Raw genomic sequence first — 20,648 nt, forward strand, 5'->3', positions numbered from 1 at the left:
AACATTCTGGGCACATGACACATCAAAACACAGTTCACCTGGAAATCATAACTTACCATTCAATCTGTGAATACAAGGAAAATATAACAAAATCCAACATCAGCCTTCAATATTCACAAGATATTCATGAATCTACATACCAATGAGTATTGATTTTATAATCACACAGATCACATTCCTTTTCATGAGCTCACCACAGTAATAGAAGCTCTCCTGAGAGCTCAAGGGAAATTTTATCATTGTATCTATACTAATTGTATACTAACTATAATTAATTGTATCTATACTAATTAAGAGTGTTCAACTGAATTAAAATAGGGCTCAGTTGTTGCCTCACCTGCCCTGAGGTCTTCTCTCTATATTAAGATGCATAAAAGGTGCCTTTCTTTACTCGCAGAATTCTTCTGCCTGTTTCGCTCTCACTGTATTTTCCACATTATCTTTTATCTGCTCTGTGTTCTTCCTCTAGACTGTGACCATCTTGAGGATTGGGTCATGTGTTTTTCATCTTTGTATCCCTAACGCGTAACAGGACTTGGCATTTGTTAGTAATCAATAAGTGTACCACATGACTGACTAATCTAGTCTTCTTTTACTTGATTAACATATCAAAAGTCTAAACCAATGCTATTTAAAGTAACTAGCCTATGAACTGTTTGTTAATAGTTTATAATGCAACAGAATTCAAGCCAGAATGTTAAAAGAAAAAGAAATGCTTCCTTTTAAAGAAAGTCTTGCTTGAAAAAGTATCTAGCAGAACTAATGCTTTGTGATGCAGCTGATTGACATTCTTGCCCTATTTTGGTTCAAATACTTGAAAGTTGGATGAAGACATTTTCATGAGAAAAAATAAAATGCTAAGGGGATGGATAGTTAAAATTAACTTTATGGTCTTCATTCATCTTTATAAGCACAAATATTCATAGACTGTCAAACTGATTTAAACTAAACACACCTATTTTCACAGGTAAAAAATAAATACAGACACAGTGCACTTAAAAGTTTTAAAAGCCAAGACACATAAAAAAAAACTAATAAATTTTAATTAGAATTTTTTTCCTTTTTTTTTTTAACAGGACAAGTAACAGATTACATCAAACTTCAGAACTTCTCAAATACCTAGTTATTATACACATTCCCATCTGTCTTGCAGGGAGGGATCTTGGTCGGCTTAACAGTTTCAGGTAAAATAAGCTGCATAATAGTATATATTACAATAATAAATGTACAATGTTTACATGAAATATGTTTTAGAAGCCAGGAAAAGATGCATCTGCATCAAAGGCGACCTTTTAAAATGCCACAACTATTTTTTACATTCACTCTTGCAACAGGTTACAAGATGGGGGTCACTAAGCTCAGATAAATCACTAAGATGCACATAAAATACAGGAAGATTGGTTACTTTATATATTATATATATTTATATTTTCACACGTTAGCATCTGAGACATAAACTGAGAATTTAAAATTTATTCTCTTCAGATAACAAATCATTTTTTATTCTTCATAAACAAGGTGCCCACAAAAGCACATAGGTAAGGCACAATAGGGCTTTCTGTTACAGAATAGTGTGCATCATGTTTACTTAACCAGAAAACGTGCATTATCTGTGCAAGTTCATGCTGCAAACCCAACGCATACAATAAAACGAAAAGGAAACTGAGCTTTAAATAAAACCAAAATTGGTACAATTCCAGCTGCTTCACATATTCATTTGGACTGACAATTATATATCAACAGGTTATTTTTAAAAAGCCAATTGTAGATTACAAGTAAAATTTACTCAGCAACTATTTTTATCTGAAATCAAAAACAGTAATAAAGTAAGTTTACTGAAACAAATTAAATACTGAGGCACAAAGCAACGGTCAATCGTGCATTTACTATACTGCAAACTTTCATGACCCAAAATTGCAAGTATAATTTGTCAAATACACATTTTGCTGCAACAATGTGCCCTGCTTTAAACTTGACATATAACAGAGGCACTAACATATCATTAAATTATAAATAGATTGGGAAAACGACTTAATCCCAATGGTACTATGTCACAGCCCTGGCATCTATAATAAATACAGCTTTACACAAAATATTTTTCCAATATCTGCCAATTTCTTCTTTATTGCTCACATAAATTTGAATCTATTACAACTGGTATCAGAACTTTCACACAAAATCATACTCAGACATTTTTATATAAAACCTATAAAAGATATTTTAAACTTGTATCTAATACTTCCAGGTGTTTGGCTGTTTGATCTATGCAAAAGTACAGCCATATGTGTGTATCTGTGTGTGTGTATATATATACACACCTATATATATACACACACATATACACATACATATATACACACACATTAGATTATGAATAAAATAGAAAGCTTATTTTACTGCTTTAATGCAGACATCTTCACAAAACAAGACTACTTTCACCACCACCAGCATTTATACATATATACAAAGCCAGTTTAAGTACATATACATCCACTTACACATATTTGTAACCACTAAGCCCAAATTAATTTTCCCATATTCCAGCTGTAGCAAATGAATCACTTATAAGCAACAGAAACCTAAGGTTAAATTGGGAAATCAACAGTTTTACCACATTAGCCTGTAGGAACTATGCAGATGACTGCATACAAAAATTCACAACATTAGTTCACAAGAAAGTATGGGACTACAAGAAGCCTTTTCATCATGCTTTTGTGTGGTTATCCAAACACTTCTTGGTGCAAAAATACAACCACCACATCTGAAAATGCTTAATAAAGTCAATGTTCCTCATGCAAAACTTTAAATGCATTGGCTTAACTGAGCTCCAAAAGCTGAATGAAATAATTATCCTACCTACTCAGCATTGCTGTCTCACTGCTAAATCCCTTTGGAACCTTAAGACTTCTGGAACGTTCAGAGATGTATTCATCAATAAAATATTACATACAAAAGCATTTAAAAGGAAGACAAAAGCCAAACAGGAATTTTCCTATTGTAAGTAACAGTCTTAGAAATGGAAGGAAATATTTTCAGGAACTTCCTTGAGAATTGGTTAGGCCAGTCCGAAGACGAAGATGAGACATAGAGTTCATATGTTTATTTGATGGCTTCAATGGAGTGTTGGAAGTGAGAGCCTGTGGAAAGCGATGGTGGTATCTATCTAGCCGTAAATATTTTACTGTAACCAATTTCCCTGTTGTAAGATAGAAATAATATTTTAGATCAGTAAAACTGTTTAATATTTGCAGAAAATTAACTGTGGTAAAAGACATATGAGCACAAAACATAACTAAAGTCATCTAAAATTATTACTCAAAAAAATGCTAACCTAAATTCTTTTACTTGAAATCTGGTATAGTTTAAAATTAAACTATAACTATCTTTTCAAAATGTTTGTAATACTCAAATTTCTTACCATCAAACCAAGAGCCATGTAATGCTTTAAAAGCCTTTCCAGCATATTCTGGAGACAGACATTTAACATATACACAACCCTGGGATATTAAAAAAGAAAGAAAATAGTCTTAGTTTAATAGCAACAAATCCAAAACATGAAATTCAATACTAAAAGTTACTTTACCTCACGTGAATTTTTGTCTACTGCAATGTGAACAATGCCATCATTATCACTGCATTTTTCTAAAATTGCTTCTTGAATTGCCAAATGCCACTGATCCCCTATTTCCCTAAAAGTTAATGAAAACAAAAATCAACAACCATATTCCTACTTGGTAAAAATTCTTCATTGTCTCTTACAACATATATATACTACTAGAATTGGGATAGTTTTAAAACTACATATGATTTTAATTGGTATTAAGTAAATGTTTGTTGACTAACAGGAGGTGGATTTAAAAATAATAATTCAGAAGTCTCAGCCCTCCTCTCACATTCCAGTAAGAGTGCAGAGAACTGGCCGGGTATGGTGGTTCACGCCTGCAACCCCAGCACTTTGGGAGGCCGAGGCAGGCAGATCACGAGTTCAGGAGATCGAGACCATCCTGGCTAATATGGTGAAATTCCGTCTCTACTAAAAATACAAAAAAAAAAAAAAAAAATAGCCGGGCATGGTGGCGGACGCCTGTAGTCCCAGCTACTCGGGAGGCTGAAGCAGGAGAATGGCGTGAATCTGGGAGGCGGAGCTTGCAGTGAGCCTAGATCATGCCACTGCACTCCAGCCTGGGCGACAGAGTGAGACTCTGTCTCAGAAAAAAAAAAAAAGGAGTGCAGAGAGCTGAGGCAATAAAAGACTAGCCCACCGCTGCAGAAAAAATGGATTGGGTCATTCCTATGTTTAAAAATCCTGTGTACTTACAGTTATTTCTGTTTTCTTTCTAGTGTTAATAAGTACTTTAAATGAGTTGTGAACTTATTACAGTTGTAAAAGTCAAATGTTATTTATTTATTTTGAGACAGGGTCTTGCTTTGTCACCCAGGCTGGAGTGCAGTGGCGTGATCTCGGCTAACTGCAACATCTGCCTCCCAGGCTCAAGCCATCCTCCCACCTCAGCCTCCCAAATAGCTGGGACTATAGGTGCATACCACCAATCCTGGCTAATTTCTTTTGTATTTTTTGTAGAGACAGGGTTTTGCCATGTTGCCCAGGCTGGTCTCGAACTCCTGAGCTCAAGTGATCCACCTACCTCAGCCTCCCAAAGCACTGGGATTATAGGTGGGAGCCACTGTGCCCGGCCAAATGTTATTTTCTTTAATTGTAATGATATGTTCAAATTCCTAAAGAAAAATCTTAGTAAATACTATATTTCAGCTTCTCTTTTCCAAAATAATGATACAGGACTAACATTTTGTACAGCCACCTTACTATAACGACAGTTCTAAGGTTTTTCTGCTGTAGTAATGGACATTTGTCTTGCTTGTGAGACAAAGATGGCAGGAGAGAGAGGAAAATGACTTCACTTTAAATCACAAATTTTCACCTTAGGTAATAAAACAGTGGACTTGCGAATTCCTAAGATATGAGGTGAGATTTCCAACAGAGGTATCATCATACTGCTAATTGTTTCTATCTCTGCAAAATTAGAGGCGGTGTCTCTCTGTGTGTGTGTGTGTGTACATGTGCGTGCAAACAGGTGGCATACTGCTTCTTCACATTTCCAATTTTGCTGTCACTTATTTGGAATTTCATCAATGAGTGATGAGACTCTGGGGGTATTTTACACATATTGTAATTACCACTGTCGGGACTTTTAAAACAAAAAGAATTTGATCTGTAATATCACTCCACTGTCGGGACTTTTAAACAGAATTTGATCTGTAATATCACTGGATAGATAAGCAGTACCCTCAGGAAGCTAACTGTAAGAGTTATTACAGCTTATATATGAAATACTATGCATTCTAAGGTAGTCACTTTTGACTGTGCTATTCTCTGGAAGCATATGTTGCTTGAATTATAAAGTCTGAGAAGTTCTTCAAATATTACATTGACAAGTGGAGACAGGACTTTGTAGAGAAGCAGGTGTATACATCTTTACAGGAAACTTTTTACAATTTGAGATTTGAAATTTGTAAGAAGCAGTGATTTTTTTAATCTATATTTTCTACTGAGGCAAAAATAATGACAGTCATGTATAATGACATGAGTCATTAATTTGCCTCAAGCATTTATCTATTTATCTGCTATGAGGATTCATAGGGAATACAAAGATTTATAAAAGTGTTACAAATCTTTACATATTAGTGTCCTTTGGCCAAATCTGTGCTTGGAATTTAATGAAAGACAAAAACATAACGTTTCTGTAGTAGAGATTCAGAAAAAAAACATTATCAATTACAGACACACCATTATAAGAATATCATGCATTTTCCAGCCAAATATTCAGAATAAGAGTTACATGTACCCCGATCATAATACTTACATAACGGGATCAAACATATTCCGAATCTTTAGACACGGTGTCAAACTATTTGGCGGTGAATTTCTTCTATCTAAATGAAATGCTACAAAAAACAAGTTAGATTAACTATTTGTCATTGTTCCAATTTGTTGAAAGGTATTCAATTATTCAGTTCATTCGAAAAATATTCACTGCATGCTTTTACTAGGAGCCAGACCCCTGGTTAGATGTTAAGGTGAATAAGACAGATAGTCATTGCTATCAAAGAGTTTACAGTTTAATGGGAGAGACAGATGATGAAGAGTGTCATGCAAGAAAGTACCACTGTGATTATTAAGTCCTAAGAAAGGAAAGTATAGACAGCTTTTTAAAAGTAACTTAACTTCATATGAGAAAATAAAAGTTCCCTGAAAAAGTGAAATTTATGTGGGAACTGAAGAATAAAAATTAGCAGGGTGAAGAGAAAAGGAAAATTTCAAGCAGAGGTGATCGCTTGTACACAGCTCCTGGGGCAAGAAGGAGCAAATGTGGCTGGAGTAGAAAGAATAGAAAGATAAATCTACAGAAGATGTCAGATTATTTAAGATGATGTAGGCTACAAAAAATTATTTGGGCATTATCGTAAGAGTAATAAAAAGCCACTCAAGTGTTTTTAAGGAGAAGAGTATGAAATCTGTCTTTTAAAACTACAAATTTTAAAATACATTGTTATGTGGAGACTCAGGTAAAAGCAGAAGTGAATGCAAGGTGACCAGTTAGAAGGTTATTATTATATTATAGTTGTCTAAGAAGGAGAGGATAATGATGTGGGTAAGACAGGCCAACAGTGCAGGTGACAAGTGGATAGAATCAGGGCATATTATGAAGTAGACATGACATGACCTGTTGAAAGATTGGACAAAGAGGGATAAAGGAGAGATTAAGAATTACCCCTAAGTTTATGCAGAATCAACTCAGAAAAGGTATCATTAACTAGACTAGGAACACTGGAGAGATCAGGCTGGTGTACATGTTGAATCTGTGGTGCCCCCCTCCTAGTAGAGAAATATATAGTTGGGTACAAAAATCTGAAAACCAGACTTCATTCAAAATAAAAAATTGGGAGTTATCCCAATATGGTAAATTAAGTCACAGCAAGATGATCATCTAGGAAGAGATGGCAGAGTGGGAAAAAAAAGATGGCCTTGAGAAACTCTTAACACCTAGAGGTGAAGAAAAAGAGGATAATCTAGAAAAGGACTGAAGAAAGTCTGAGGTAGGAGGAAGGAAAAAAAAAAAAAACCAGAAGAAAGTGGCATCCCCAAATCCCAATGAAGAAAGTTTCAAGGAGGGCTGAACTGTCAAACACTGTTAAGAGGTCAAGTAAAATAAGGAATTCTCTATTTTCAGTTTACAGGGAAACTGAAATGCATGCATCATTTAGAGGAAATAGTATAATCGTTGGCAACATCAAAGCATCATTTTTTAATTTAAGTTCTGGGATGTATGTACAGGACATGCAGATTTGTTACACAGGTAAACGTGTGCCATAGTGGTTTGTTGCACCTATCAACTCAAACCCATCACCCAGGTATTAAGCCCTGGATGCTTTAGCTATTTTCCCTGACAGAGCATCACTTTATGCCATGTTTAAAGAAGCCTCTTATTCAAGCTTTTTCAAAGTGAAAATTAATTGGAGAATAAAAAAGGAATGACTGGACTTTGTATTCCATGTCCAAAACAACTTACTTACCTTTTCCACAAACACTGTGTTTAGCAAATATTGACATACTTTTATAAGAAAAAGTCATAATTTTCTGATGCATTGTTTTCTGCTTTTCTGTGTAGCAAAGGTTTGGGTACATATGGCAGCCAATCTTCAAAACCCCCTACAAACTTACCCCTTCCTTATTTATACATGTTTTTGAAACAATGTAGGCATTAAGAAAAATATGGAAAGATACCCACAAAAGTTACTTGGCAGGACGGATATATAAATAGAAAAGTCTTAGTAAGAGGAGGCAGGCAAAAATTGGAAAAAAAAGAGCAGTTAAAAAGTTATGACTTCACTTATATACATACAGGTTATATATATTATATTGTATATGTAACATAAATTATGTTATTTACATAAAGAAATTAGATGAAAAGAATGCAGTTAACATATATAATACTAAGTTGTTTTGTTAAGTGAAATAGGCAAGATTCAAGGAATATTCATCTTTATTAAAGATAAACCATTTATGTTTGCATTAGCAAGGACAAAATTGTGTAAGGATACTTAAGAAGCTAACACTGATTCCTTCTATGAAATGGAACCAGAAAGACAGCTTTGCCTTCATACATCTTTCGATTGTACTGTTTCACTTAACACATTTTGTCATTTTGAAAATTGGAAGAAAATTACTTTCTTGATGTTTAAAAATACATACCTTGACCTTGCCATACTTTAGAAGGTATAACTAATATTTTGTCACAGGATGCAGAAGGCTGGATCCACCGCCAAACCAGAAAATCTGCACCACCTATTCTTCGTGTTTCCGTGCGAACTCTAGACTCATTAGCAGCAAGGAAGTCAACAGCTCTATCCCAGACTTTCTTCATTTTTTTCCTATCACGTGAACAAAAGGGCAAATTTACTATCATCTCGGCTTATGTCATCTTTTTGAAATATTAGTATCTGAGGTAATGTTAACTCTAGCTGTTCTTACTACTCATGGAGTTTGTTCAAAGAAGAATTAGATGCCTATACCTCATCTCAGATTTACTGAGTTTCAATTTCCAGAGCTAGAGCACAAACATCTGTATTTTTCCCCCCCAAAGCTCCACTGGCGATTATGTGTTGCTAGGGTCAAGATGCTGCTTCAGGATATGGAATTATCTATTATTTTCAAAAAGTTGTATTTAGTTTTTACTTTAAAAGCTTCATTAATAATAAAGTTAGTACTTAAAAAACATTAGTAAAACACCAGCCACTGGCTATCATCTATTTCTTTATCAACATGAAATTAAACGAAATAAGATGGAGACTAACAAAGAATCAAGAATGCCTAGGAATGAGAATGACTTAGAAATCCAAGTGTCACTCAAAATCAGGAGAATAACAGAAGAGAATTTAGAAAGAGAGTATAAAGTACCAACAAAACAAAACCTGTGCAGTAAGTCAGTCTAGTTGAGAAGGGTCACAGCTCTCAATATAATTTTCAATACTGCAGAAAGCACCTATATTTTCTGATTTACTTGAACTCACAATGCTTTGAACACACCTGTCATGAGGCTGTATTAAGGAATCGCGTACATGTGGAATAGGCATGTAAGGCTGTAAATCTTTGTTTTCCTGGCAGGCTTCATTATGACTTCGTAAAACATCTAAAAATAAATAAAATTTACAAAGGAATCAATCACTTGACATAATGTTGTAGTTTAATCACACAATGACTCTTCCAGAAATAGTTAAGATTCTTAGAAATAGTTGAGATTCTTAGAAATACCATACCTATAATCTTCACCACCATATCATACATCTGCCTTGTTTCTTCCTCTTCTTTTGTCCATCGATATTTCATGTAACGCAGAACGACACAAACCATCACTACACCTGTAATATTAATATACTTTGTGTTTTAAAAATTGTGGTCAATATCACTCAATAATATTGCAGTGATTATTTTAACTGCCACAATGGAATGAATCTTCAAGACAGATGGCTGAATTACCTATATGATTAAAACTACATAAAAAAAATTAATACTGAACATTTTCCAAAGTTTCACTTCTTTCTAGAAAAAAGCATTTCTTCCATTACCTTGACAAGTGAACACTCAAATTCTAACTACTATTTTAAAAAAATTAAATATGTTTCACAAACTTTTTTCCTTTGCAGCATAAAATGACTAGAAAAGTGAATCTCGAGACTAAACATACTAAATCTTACAAAATCATCTTAAAAAAGCAAATGAATTTTCTTTTGTTGTTGTTTTGAGATAGGGTCTTGCTCTGTCATCCAGGCTGGAGGGCAGTGGTATAATCATGGCTAACTGCAGCCTCCAACTCCTGGGCTCAAGAAATCCTCCCACCTCAGCTTCCCAAGTAGCTGGGACTACAGGTACTTGCCACTATGCCTGTCTAATTTTTAAAATTTTTTGTAGAGGTAGGGTCTCACTATGTTACCCAGGCTGGTCTTAAATTCCTGAGTGCAAGCAATCCTCCTGCCTCAGTCTCCCAAAGTGCTGGGATGACAGATGTGAGCCACTAAAGCTGGCCAAAATGAATTATTTTTAAAGAAGAAAGAAAGAAAGAAATAATAATAATAAAAACTATCACCTAAATCCCTATTATCAATTAAAAAATGATAAAATTTTAATTTAGGTAAATGACATTTTAAAACTAAACATAATTTTAATAAACTTAATTTATAATACTATTATTTAAAATAAGCTCAATTTTTATATTTTTCAATTCTACTTTCTAAAGTAGATTTCTATGTATACACTGACCACACTTGTTTTTTTTTGTGACAGTCTTATGATAAAGTTTTATTCCTACCTCTCCTCATATTACTGTTTTCTAAGCCCTTAGAATGATCCTGACATTATTTTTATTATATTTAGAGAAGACATCTAGCTGTGACTTATGTGGTAACAATCACAAAAATGAATTTTCAACTCGCATTTAGTGAAATACACACAAAAATTCAGACTGCAATTTATCTCCTTTCTTACCTTTACAACTTACCTAAGCATAACAACAATAATCTGTGAGTTACAGTAACAAAAGCACGTCGAAAACGACACCAAAAAGACATCAGTGGTCTTGTGGACTGTAAAAACTGCACATCAGTTATATTTGTCAATTCTTCCTCAGGGCCAAAACCAACACACCTATTTAAAAATAAGTAAGGTAGAATTTAAAGTCAAAATCACTTCTCCCAGTACAAAATGGTCAAAGTAGAAATCAGATCCTTTACCTTATTCCAACATCTTTTCCATTTTCTAAGATCCACTGCAATGAAGTGTTAAATATACCTTCATATTCAGGACCTAAATCCTAACAACAAAATAGAGAAAATAACTATTCTTAATCTACATTCGACTCTCTGTAAGGTATCCTTTATAACACACTCTATATAACATTTTATTTTAACTACATAACATAAAATATTCATTACAGAAAATTTTAAAAGAATGAGAAGAAAAAGTTAGCATTTTCCCACTACTCCAATATAATCAGTGTGAATATTTTGCTTTTTTGTTTTTAATTTTACATATTTGGGAACTGAGTCTCTCTCACTCAGGCTGGAATGCAGTGGAACAATCTTGGCTCACTGCAGCCTTGCCTCCTGGGTTCAAGCGATTCTCCTGCCTCAGCCTCCCAAGTAGTTGGGATTACAAGCGTCAGCTACCAGGCCGGGCTAATTTTTTTTTTTTTTTTCATACTTTTGGAGAGACGAAGTTTCACCATGTTGGCCAGGTTGGACTTAAACTCCTGTCCTCAAGTGATCCACCAGCCTTGGACTCCCAAAGTGCTGGGACTATAAGCATGAGCCACTGCGCCAGGCTTGGAAGTTCTTTATTATCATTAGTTTATCAGTGCCATCATAAGAGTGAATTCACCACTTTTTAAAATGCAATACTATTTACAAATGAACAAAGAAATGGCAAACTCTTCCAGATATGGATGTTGCACAGACATATTCTCAACACATAAAAGCAGTAAGCCTATCAACTAAAGAAAAACCAACCGGGTTACCAATTATAAGATTTGAGCATTCAAGTAAAAAGTAGAATTTTGAAAACTAGCATTCATCTTTGTGATCTGGACAACTTCACAATACTTGAAGACCTTTCCAATGAGATTTGTGTAACATTCACAAATGCAGTTTTTTGATATGGAATAATGAAATGTGACCAATGCATTTGAAAAATTCTGATTTTTATAAAAACCAATCATGCATATAACATCATGCAGAGGTAAAAGATCCATTCAAAGTACAAAATAAACAAAAGGATTTTATGAGACGAGAGTACAAAAAGTTCACTGATACAGTTTGACATTCCACATTGCAACTAACATTTAAGAAACTACTACTTATAGAGGTTTGGTATCATATCAAAGAAGAGCATCTATCTACAATTATCTGAAAAGGCAACTAAAATACTTTCCAATGTTTTGACTACATATCAATGTGAGGCTGGATTTTAATGACGAACTTCAACTAAAACATCATGACAGGTTGAATACAGAAGCAGATAAGAATCCAGCCTCCTTTTATTAAGCTACAAATTTAAGAGATTTATAAAATATATAACAATGCCACTGTTCTCATTGAATGTTTTCATTCTGGAAAAGTCACTTTTCATAAAATACATTATGTTAACATATAATAGATTCATTTTCTTATTCTAAATACATAAATTTTTTTCAGTTTTAATTTTAATATAAACATGTATTTTTGTAATACATATTCACCATTAGAAAGTAAATATATCTTTCTAATATAAACAAAAACATATAAATATATATCTCCCACAAACAAAAGCCAGAGAGTCCTCAGTAATTACAGGGAACCAAAAAGTTTAAGAACTGCTATGCGTGGGTATTTTTAAATTAAAATAGTAAAAATAAATGTGGTATCATATTACACATACTATTGTTCTATTTGCTTTTTTTCATGGAACAAAATATTGTGTCAATGTCAGTATACATAGAAAAAACCCTATTTTTTCAACAAAATAGTATATCATTGTATGATTATTCTACACTTTTAATCAACCCCTTATTAACGAACATTTAGAGTATATCCAATTTTTAAAATTTATCAAATATAATACTGCTATAAACACCTTTACTATGTGCCAAGTACTATTTTAGAAACTAGAGGTGCAGCATAAACAACACAGTGAAAATTCCCTATGTTCACGGAGTTTGTATTATTAGTATGTCTTTATGTCCTTTTTGACCAAAAAATGAATTTTTTTTTTTTTTTTCTGAGACGGAGTCTCGCTCTGTCAACCAGGCTGGAGTGTAGTGGTGCGATCTTGCCTCACTGCAACCTCTGTCTCCAGGGCTCAAGCAGAGTCTTGTGCCTTAGTCTCCCAGGTAACTGGGCTGTTACAGGCATGTGCCACCACACCCAGCTAATCACTATATTTTTAGTAGTAGCAGAGACAGGGTTTCGCCCTGTCGGCCAGGCTGGTCTCAAACTGCTGGCCTCAAGTGATCTGCCTGCCTTGGCCTCCCAAAGTACTGGGATTACAGGCGTGAGCCACCGTGCCTGGCTCATAGAGGAAAAAATGAATTTCTAAACACAGAAATAAAAATTCATTAAAATCTCTCTTAAAAGAGATTCTTCTAAGAAGTGCCCTATTGTATTTTATCAACAAATTCTTCAACAGCATTGGAAATTTTAAGGTTTTCATTTGATCAGTATAGTTTACTTCCTAATATAAAACTGATAAGTTATTCTAATGTATCAAATTTGCGAATGTAATACAAAGTTTTATAAAGCAGAACTACTCTTGTTAGGCATCATTACATGAAACTACTCTTGGGATTTTTAAGATGGTGAAGAGGCCATCTGTCTTTTTAAGCTTGGGTGTTTTATTATAGCATTTACAAATATCAAAAAATTGCAGACAATGTATTCAATGCTTGAAAAAAGTTTATATATGAGATCATTTCAATGGATATTATGAACTTAGAAATAATCATGATGAGAGCTAAATAGCTATCTGCTTAAAAAAATAAAACTACGTTTAATTTATATATACAGTCATACCTCAGTATTCACAGAGGATTGGTTCCAGGATGCCCCATGGATACCAAAATCCACAGATGTTCAAGTTCCTGACATAAACTTGCATAGTATTTGCATATAACCTATGCACATCATTCTTTATACTTTAAATCATTTCTAGATTACTTATAACACCTAATATAATGTAAATGAATATAGACAGTTGTATTTTTTAAATCTGTGTTTTTTCCATTGTATTTTTTTTCTTTTATTCCCAAAAGATTTTGATCCACAGTTGGTTAAATCCGTGGATGCAAAACCCATGTATACGTAGCACCAACTGTATTTATAATTATAAAAATATATGTACTCATATGAGTAGCATAAGAATGAGGATACAAGTGATTTTTATTCGCTTTAATATTGTATTAAAATATGCAATAAAGTTACACAAAATAATTTCAGGCAATTAGTTTCAATTACTACTAGAAATCATTTTGTGTATAAATGAAAATCTACAAAGCAAGATTAATATAGGTTGTCAGTGCAGCTGAAGACAGCATTATTGCATTTAGTTTTCTTTGTAATGTTGTCACTACCATACATTTTTAAAAAGGATTTTGTGTTCATTTGGTTCTTCAAAGACACAGATGTCACATAGTATCCTTCAAATACATGCATATATTAAAAATGAATGAAATAAATGTTGTATTTACTTGTACTTATATATATGCTGTTCAGCTTGTATTACTATGATTTGCCTAGTATCATGGCATGCTTTGCATTACTACATATACTACTGGACAAGTTTAATCTAGTCTTTGAAGACTAGACTATAAGCATAAGTTTCAGATAACATAAAAACAAACTCCCAAGGTTATTAGTTGCAAATTTTAAATATAAAACTTTAGGAGGCTGACATTATAAATATTACTGTTCTCATCAAATATCCCTTAAAATTAACAAGGACACCTACAGATCTAAAAGCTAAGTACGAGGAGGAATGAAGGCCTTAAACCTCTTAGTTATAAAACAACAAGGGTAAGAAAAGACGATCTGTTGTTATTTTCCCTTTTTCTGTTTTCCTTTCCCTTGTTAATATCACTTGACATCCACTCACTATCTGGAATACAACGAAACCATGGAATGTTCATTTTATGGGTACACATTCTCAATAAACAATTGATTATTTAAAACCTCATTAAGGATTTAATAGGCTGAGGTCTAAAATATGCCATTATTTCCACAAAATATATATATATAGCGTGCTAGAGTATTAGAAAATGGAATTTTATAAAAGCAAAATTGAATTATTTGCTTATGCCAAATAGTTGATGCTAATACTGTAGCATACATAGCATACACCTGATTTTAACAGTTTAAACTGCTTTATTATTCACTTTTTGTAGCCACCTGGAAAGCTGTGGGTACGGCAGGGGTTGGTCAACTTTTTCTTTTTTCCGTGAAGGGCCAGAAAGTAAATGCTTTAAGCGCCAGAGTAAACGCTTTAAGCTGTGCAGCCATATAAATTTCTTTCTTTTTTAAAAGCAAGCTTTAAAACTGTTGTAAAACCACAGCTCACAAGCCATACAAAAACAGGCAGGCTGGATCTGGCCCATAAGCCATGGCTTGCTAACCTCTGAGGTACGGCATTCCAGCATCATAAAACAAACATTTTCCAATAACTGATGACAAAAATCAGGAGGAAACTACGTTTTTAATTTTTAAGGCACAACTTTTATTACTATTGTTTATTACTATTTACTTATAGGCAAGAGCTCAGTCAGTATACTACTGACTGCTTCATGTAAATCTTTCTAAATTCGAAGTATATTTTCCCAAATCTTAAATCTAACACGTGTGTACTAACGCATACCCCCATGACCTCTCCCAAATGTTATTTTCAAAATAATGGGTCAAAAATGTGTATTTTAAAACCCACATCAGATTCTCTGAACTTGGATTACAGTTTCCAAGTACAAAAATAATACTGTTTCATTAAATAAGGCAACAAAACTTTAGTTAGTAAGAAGGGAAAAAGGCACTGGTATAGGGAGAAATCAAGCAAGGACTAAAAACCTACTATGGATAGTTTATGAAACTGGTAATTTACATAGTAATAGCTACGCAGCTTTCCAGCTGGTGAATATTCTAGTGAACTGTGAGATGATATACACTATACATCAGATGGCACCTTTTAAACTTAATTAAAATATAACACACAAAAATCCACAATGCTGAATAGGATATCACTCCTGATTCAGTAAGAATTGTATGATCTTTCACCTGCTAGAATAACAGAAAAAAACACAGTCTTTAGAACCAAGTAGACCCAGGATCAGATCCTGGCTCCATTACAGATTAGCTATATGTACAACCTTAAATGGGACAAGTGAAAATATGCCACCTATTCAGATGTATCTACTTTGACCACCTTTTCCGATCCTAACCCTTAATAGCATCAGTCCACTGCCCACTCAATAGCTGGAGCTAAGGATTATGAATCCACTCCATCCACCTAAGAGGCAGAACAATATATAGAAAAGACCAAGTACTTTGGTTCTATTCCCAGTTCCATCACATAGTAGCTGGATACTCTAGTTATTAGCCCCTCTACGGTTTAGTTTCTTTATGAAATTGGTCTAATACCATCTATCTTGTTGGATCATTCTGAAATTAGAATTAACATATAGAAAGTACCACATTGTACTTTATAAACTTTAATTATTATCATAAAATTTCCCCCTCACTCCACTTCTCAGAACACTCATTTTTCCACACAGATTTTATTAACAGTAATTAGCATTCTAGGCCATAAACGTCTATCCAGCCCCATAATTTGACACATTTGCAGCTGTCTACTTTCCTATTTTCTTCACAAATCTTAAACATATTCATCGTGTTAAAGGTTAAGCAGGTTTTGAAAGCAACCTAGGAACGTAACCCCCATTCATTACATCATTCCATAAAAAGTTATACAAAGTTACTACCATTTAACTTAAAAACCAACCATGTATTTTCATGGAAATATAAACTATGTATTTCTTAAATGTTCCACCAGAGGGACCTCTTAACTTTTCACAAATTAAAATAAGCTTTCAATATCAAAAACGAGTTTTTTAAAAAGCTCAAGAAGAGCACTGGAGTAGTTAGAAAAACAGTGTTTAAATTATTTAAATTAGTTATTAAGTTTATTAAATTTCCTTTGAAGAAGAAAGTTGGATAAAGTAAGAATTAAAATAAATAATTAAATTCAAGAAAACAAAAACATGTTACTGAGGCCTATTCACTCATTTTCTCCATCAAACATTTACTATATTTATTGTGCTTAAAATGTACTAGAAGTTGTGAAAAAATTAGCTTATACCTATAGGGGCTCTACACATTCTTTGCTTTATTTATTCCTCAATCTAAAAATTAAATGTGTTGCTGGTGAAACTACAGTGCAAATATATGAAAACATGTAATAGATCTCTTTTTCCATAAGCAGAAGCCCCTCCACATAGATATTATAATCCTTGTTTGATACACCTTTGTAAAGAGTTTCCTCCATATTTATGCCAGAATATGGACAAAATAAAATAAAATAAAGGCTAGATTGTGCTAAAGCAGTTATTTCAAATTGGGAAGTAATACAGCAACATATATCAAAAGCATTTTTAAAAGTTCATGCTATTTGAACAAGTAATTTCCTTTTTAGGATTATTTCCTAAGAAATATTAGAAAATTACTATATGCAAAGAGTGATTTCATAATACTGAAAAACCACAAACCAATAAAATAAAATCATATAATGAAATATTCAGTGATAGAAAACATTTTCAAAAATCGTTCAGTGATTTTTGAAATACACACAATAATTTCAAGGGAAAGACACATGAATATTTATAGTATAAAATATTTATAATAAAGTAATATTAGCTTTAGAAAAAAATATTTATAATAATTAGAGGAAAATGGACCAAAATTTTGCCAGTTGTTATCCTTAGATAGTGAATTTGAAGCTTTTTTCCTTTAATTTTCCATATGAATTAAATAATGAGTGTTATTTATTTCTTTATTTTTGAGACAGGATCTCACTCTGTCATCCAGGCTGGAGTGCAGTGGTACAATCAAGGTAATCCTCCCACCTCAGCCTCCTGAGGAGCTGGGTCTACAGAGGGTCTACAGAGCCATGTACCACCACACCTAGCTATTAAAATTTTTTTTTTCTGTAGAGACAAGATCCCACTATGTTCCCCAGTCCAGTGTGCAACACTTGGGCTCACATGATCCTCCTGCCGTGGCCTCCCAAAGTGCTGAGATTATAGGTGTGAGCCACTGTGACTACCCGGTATTACTTAATTTTACGTTGAAAAAATGAGCATTATTAAAAATAGTACTTTAAGACTTTTATATAGAACTTAAAACTATATTTTTGGGGGGGAAAACCCTGTTTAAAGCTCTCTCTGTTTTGCTTTTGGCAGTACAAACTGCGTCTATGGTGATGACAAACCACAGCAGGTTTTATAGCATTTGAAAAACATGAAAATGAGATTCCAAAAGAAAAGGTAACAAAACATACATAAACCTAACTATATAAAAGAGTATTAACATTTTATATAAAATAATTCTTTAACCAATTAAGAATGAAATTAAATTAATCCACAATCTTATAAAAATATGCAACAGAAATTCTAATAAATTAAAATAAGACAAAATTGAATATGAAACATAAAATAACTCAAGATATAAAATATTCTAAAGGCTACAGAGTTCACTGGAGAAAAAGCATTGAATATAATTTAACATCTCTTCATGATAACTCTCAACGAACTAGGTACTGAAGGACACAATAAAGGCCATATACGGCAAACCCACAGCCAACGGCATACTGAATGAGAAAAAGCTGAAAGCTTTCCCTATAGGAAATGGAATAAGACAACAGTGCCCATTCTCACCACTCTTATTTAACATAGTATTGGAAGTCCTAGCCAGAGCAATTAGGCAAGAAAAAGAAATAAAGGGCATCCAAACTGGAAAGGAGAAAAATTCTCCCTATGTGCAGATGACATGATGTTAATGTAGAAAACCCTAAAAGTTCCACCAAAAACCTCTTAGAACTGATAAACAAATTAAATAAACTTGCAGGCAGAAAATCAATGCTCAAAATCAGTAACATATACCAACAAAAAACTAGCAGAGAAAGAAATCAAGAGAGCAGTTCTACTCACAATAGCTACAAAAATAAATAAATGAATAAAATACCTACAATTAAATTTAACCAAGAAGGTAAAAGATATATAAGAAAAACCATAAAACACCAATAAAAAAGACATCCCATGTTCACAATTAGAAGATTATGAAAACAACTACACTACCAAAAATAATCTATAGATTCAATGCAATTCCTATCACAATACCACTGACATTCTTCACGTAAGTAGAAGAAAACAATTCTCAAGTTCATATGGAACTATGAACAGTCAAAGCAATCCTGAGCAAAAAGAACAAAGCTGGATGCATCACACTATAAAACCTCAAAACATACTACAAAGCTATAGTAAGCAAAACAGCATGGTACTGGCATAAAAGCAGACACACAGACCATCGGAACAGAATAAAGACCCCAGAAGTAAATCTACATAATTACAGCCAACTGATTTTTGACATAGGTGCCAAGACCATTCACTGGGGAGAGGACAGTCTCTTCACTAAACGGTGCTGTGAAAACAGGCAGAATGAAACCAGCCTCCTTATTTCTCACCATACACAAAAACCAACTCAAAATGGATTAAATAATTTAAGACCTAAAATTATGAAAGTACTAAAAGATAATACAGGAGGAATGCTTCAGGACATTAGTCTGGACAAAGGTTTTTATGGAGAAGACACAAATGCAAAAATAAATGGGGTTATAGCAAAATAAAAGATTCTGCAGAGCAAAGGCAGCAACAGAGTGAAGAGACAACTAGTAGAATGGGAGACATTTGCAAACTATTCATCTGACAAGGGAATGATATCCAGAACACACAAGGAACTCAATGGGCAAACGAGCTTAACAGACATCTCTTAAAAGAAGACATACAAACAACCAACAGGTATATGAAAAAATGCCCAACATACTAATCATCAAGGAAATGCAAATCAAAACCACAATGAGATATTCACTCACCCCAGTTAGAATTGCTAGCATCAAAAACACAAAAAATAACAAATGCTGGCGAGGATGCAGATAAAGGGGAACTCTTATCCACTGTTGGTGGAAATGTAAAGTACAGCCATTGTAGACAATAGTATGGTGGATCCACAAAAAATTAAAAATAGAACTACCATATGATCCAGCAATCTCACTACTGGGTATATATCCAAAGGAAACGAAATCAGTAAGTGAAAAAGGTATCTGTACTCTCATTTATTGCCACATTATTAACAATAATATGGAATCAACCTAAGCGCTCATTAATAGATGAATAAATAAAATGTGGTATATATACAAAGGAATATTATTCAGTCATAATAAAGAACAAAATTATGTGATTCACAGCAACACAGATGCACTTGAAGAACATTATGTTAAGTGAAATAAGCCAACCACAGAAAGACAAATACCATATGTTCTCACTTGTGGAAGACAAGTGAGTTAGAAGTCCAAGTTAAGGACTATTAAGAACTTGGCTTATTTTACCTCTGGGGAAGCTAAAAAGTTGATCTCGGGGAGGCAGAAGACAATAGTGGTTACTAGAGGCTAGAAAGTGGCAAAGTGACAGGGGGAGGGGGTGTAGCCAGAGGTTGGTTAAACAAAATTATAACCAGGTAGGAGGAATAAATTCTAGTGTTCTACAACACTGCAAGGCAACTATAATTAACAACAATTTATTATATACTTTCAAATAGCTAAAAGAGCAATTTTTGAATGTTCCCAAAACAAAGAAATTATAAATGTTTGAGGTGATGGCTATGCTAATTACCCCACTGGATCATTACACATTGTATACATGTATCAAAATATCACACTATACCCCATAAATATGTACAATTATGTTAATTAAAAATAATAAAAGTGGCTGGGTGCAGTGGCTCACGCCTGTAAT

General features: G+C 33.5%; 1 protein-coding gene across 1 annotated transcript in view; it reads right to left on the reverse strand.

The window, feature by feature from the left end:
• Positions 1-1,025: 1,025 nt before the first annotated feature.
• Positions 1,026-20,648, reverse strand: part of LEMD3 (LEM domain containing 3) — an 84,614-nt gene continuing 64,991 nt past the window's right edge. The window contains exons 5-13 of the mRNA XM_017871590.1: positions 10,807-10,886; positions 10,575-10,720; positions 9,337-9,438; positions 9,107-9,209; positions 8,273-8,451; positions 5,883-5,964; positions 3,584-3,689; positions 3,419-3,497; positions 1,026-3,196 (exon numbers count right to left, since the gene is read on the reverse strand). Coding sequence (XP_017727079.1) covers positions 3,033-3,196; positions 3,419-3,497; positions 3,584-3,689; positions 5,883-5,964; positions 8,273-8,451; positions 9,107-9,209; positions 9,337-9,438; positions 10,575-10,720; positions 10,807-10,886 — 1,041 coding nt within the window. The 3' untranslated portion in view covers positions 1,026-3,032. The remainder of the gene's footprint in view (positions 3,197-3,418; positions 3,498-3,583; positions 3,690-5,882; positions 5,965-8,272; positions 8,452-9,106; positions 9,210-9,336; positions 9,439-10,574; positions 10,721-10,806; positions 10,887-20,648) is intronic.

Source organism: Rhinopithecus bieti, unplaced genomic scaffold, assembly GCF_001698545.2.
Source record: "Rhinopithecus bieti isolate Rb0 unplaced genomic scaffold, ASM169854v2 scaffold_5924, whole genome shotgun sequence".
Lineage (NCBI taxonomy): Eukaryota > Metazoa > Chordata > Mammalia > Primates > Cercopithecidae > Rhinopithecus > Rhinopithecus bieti.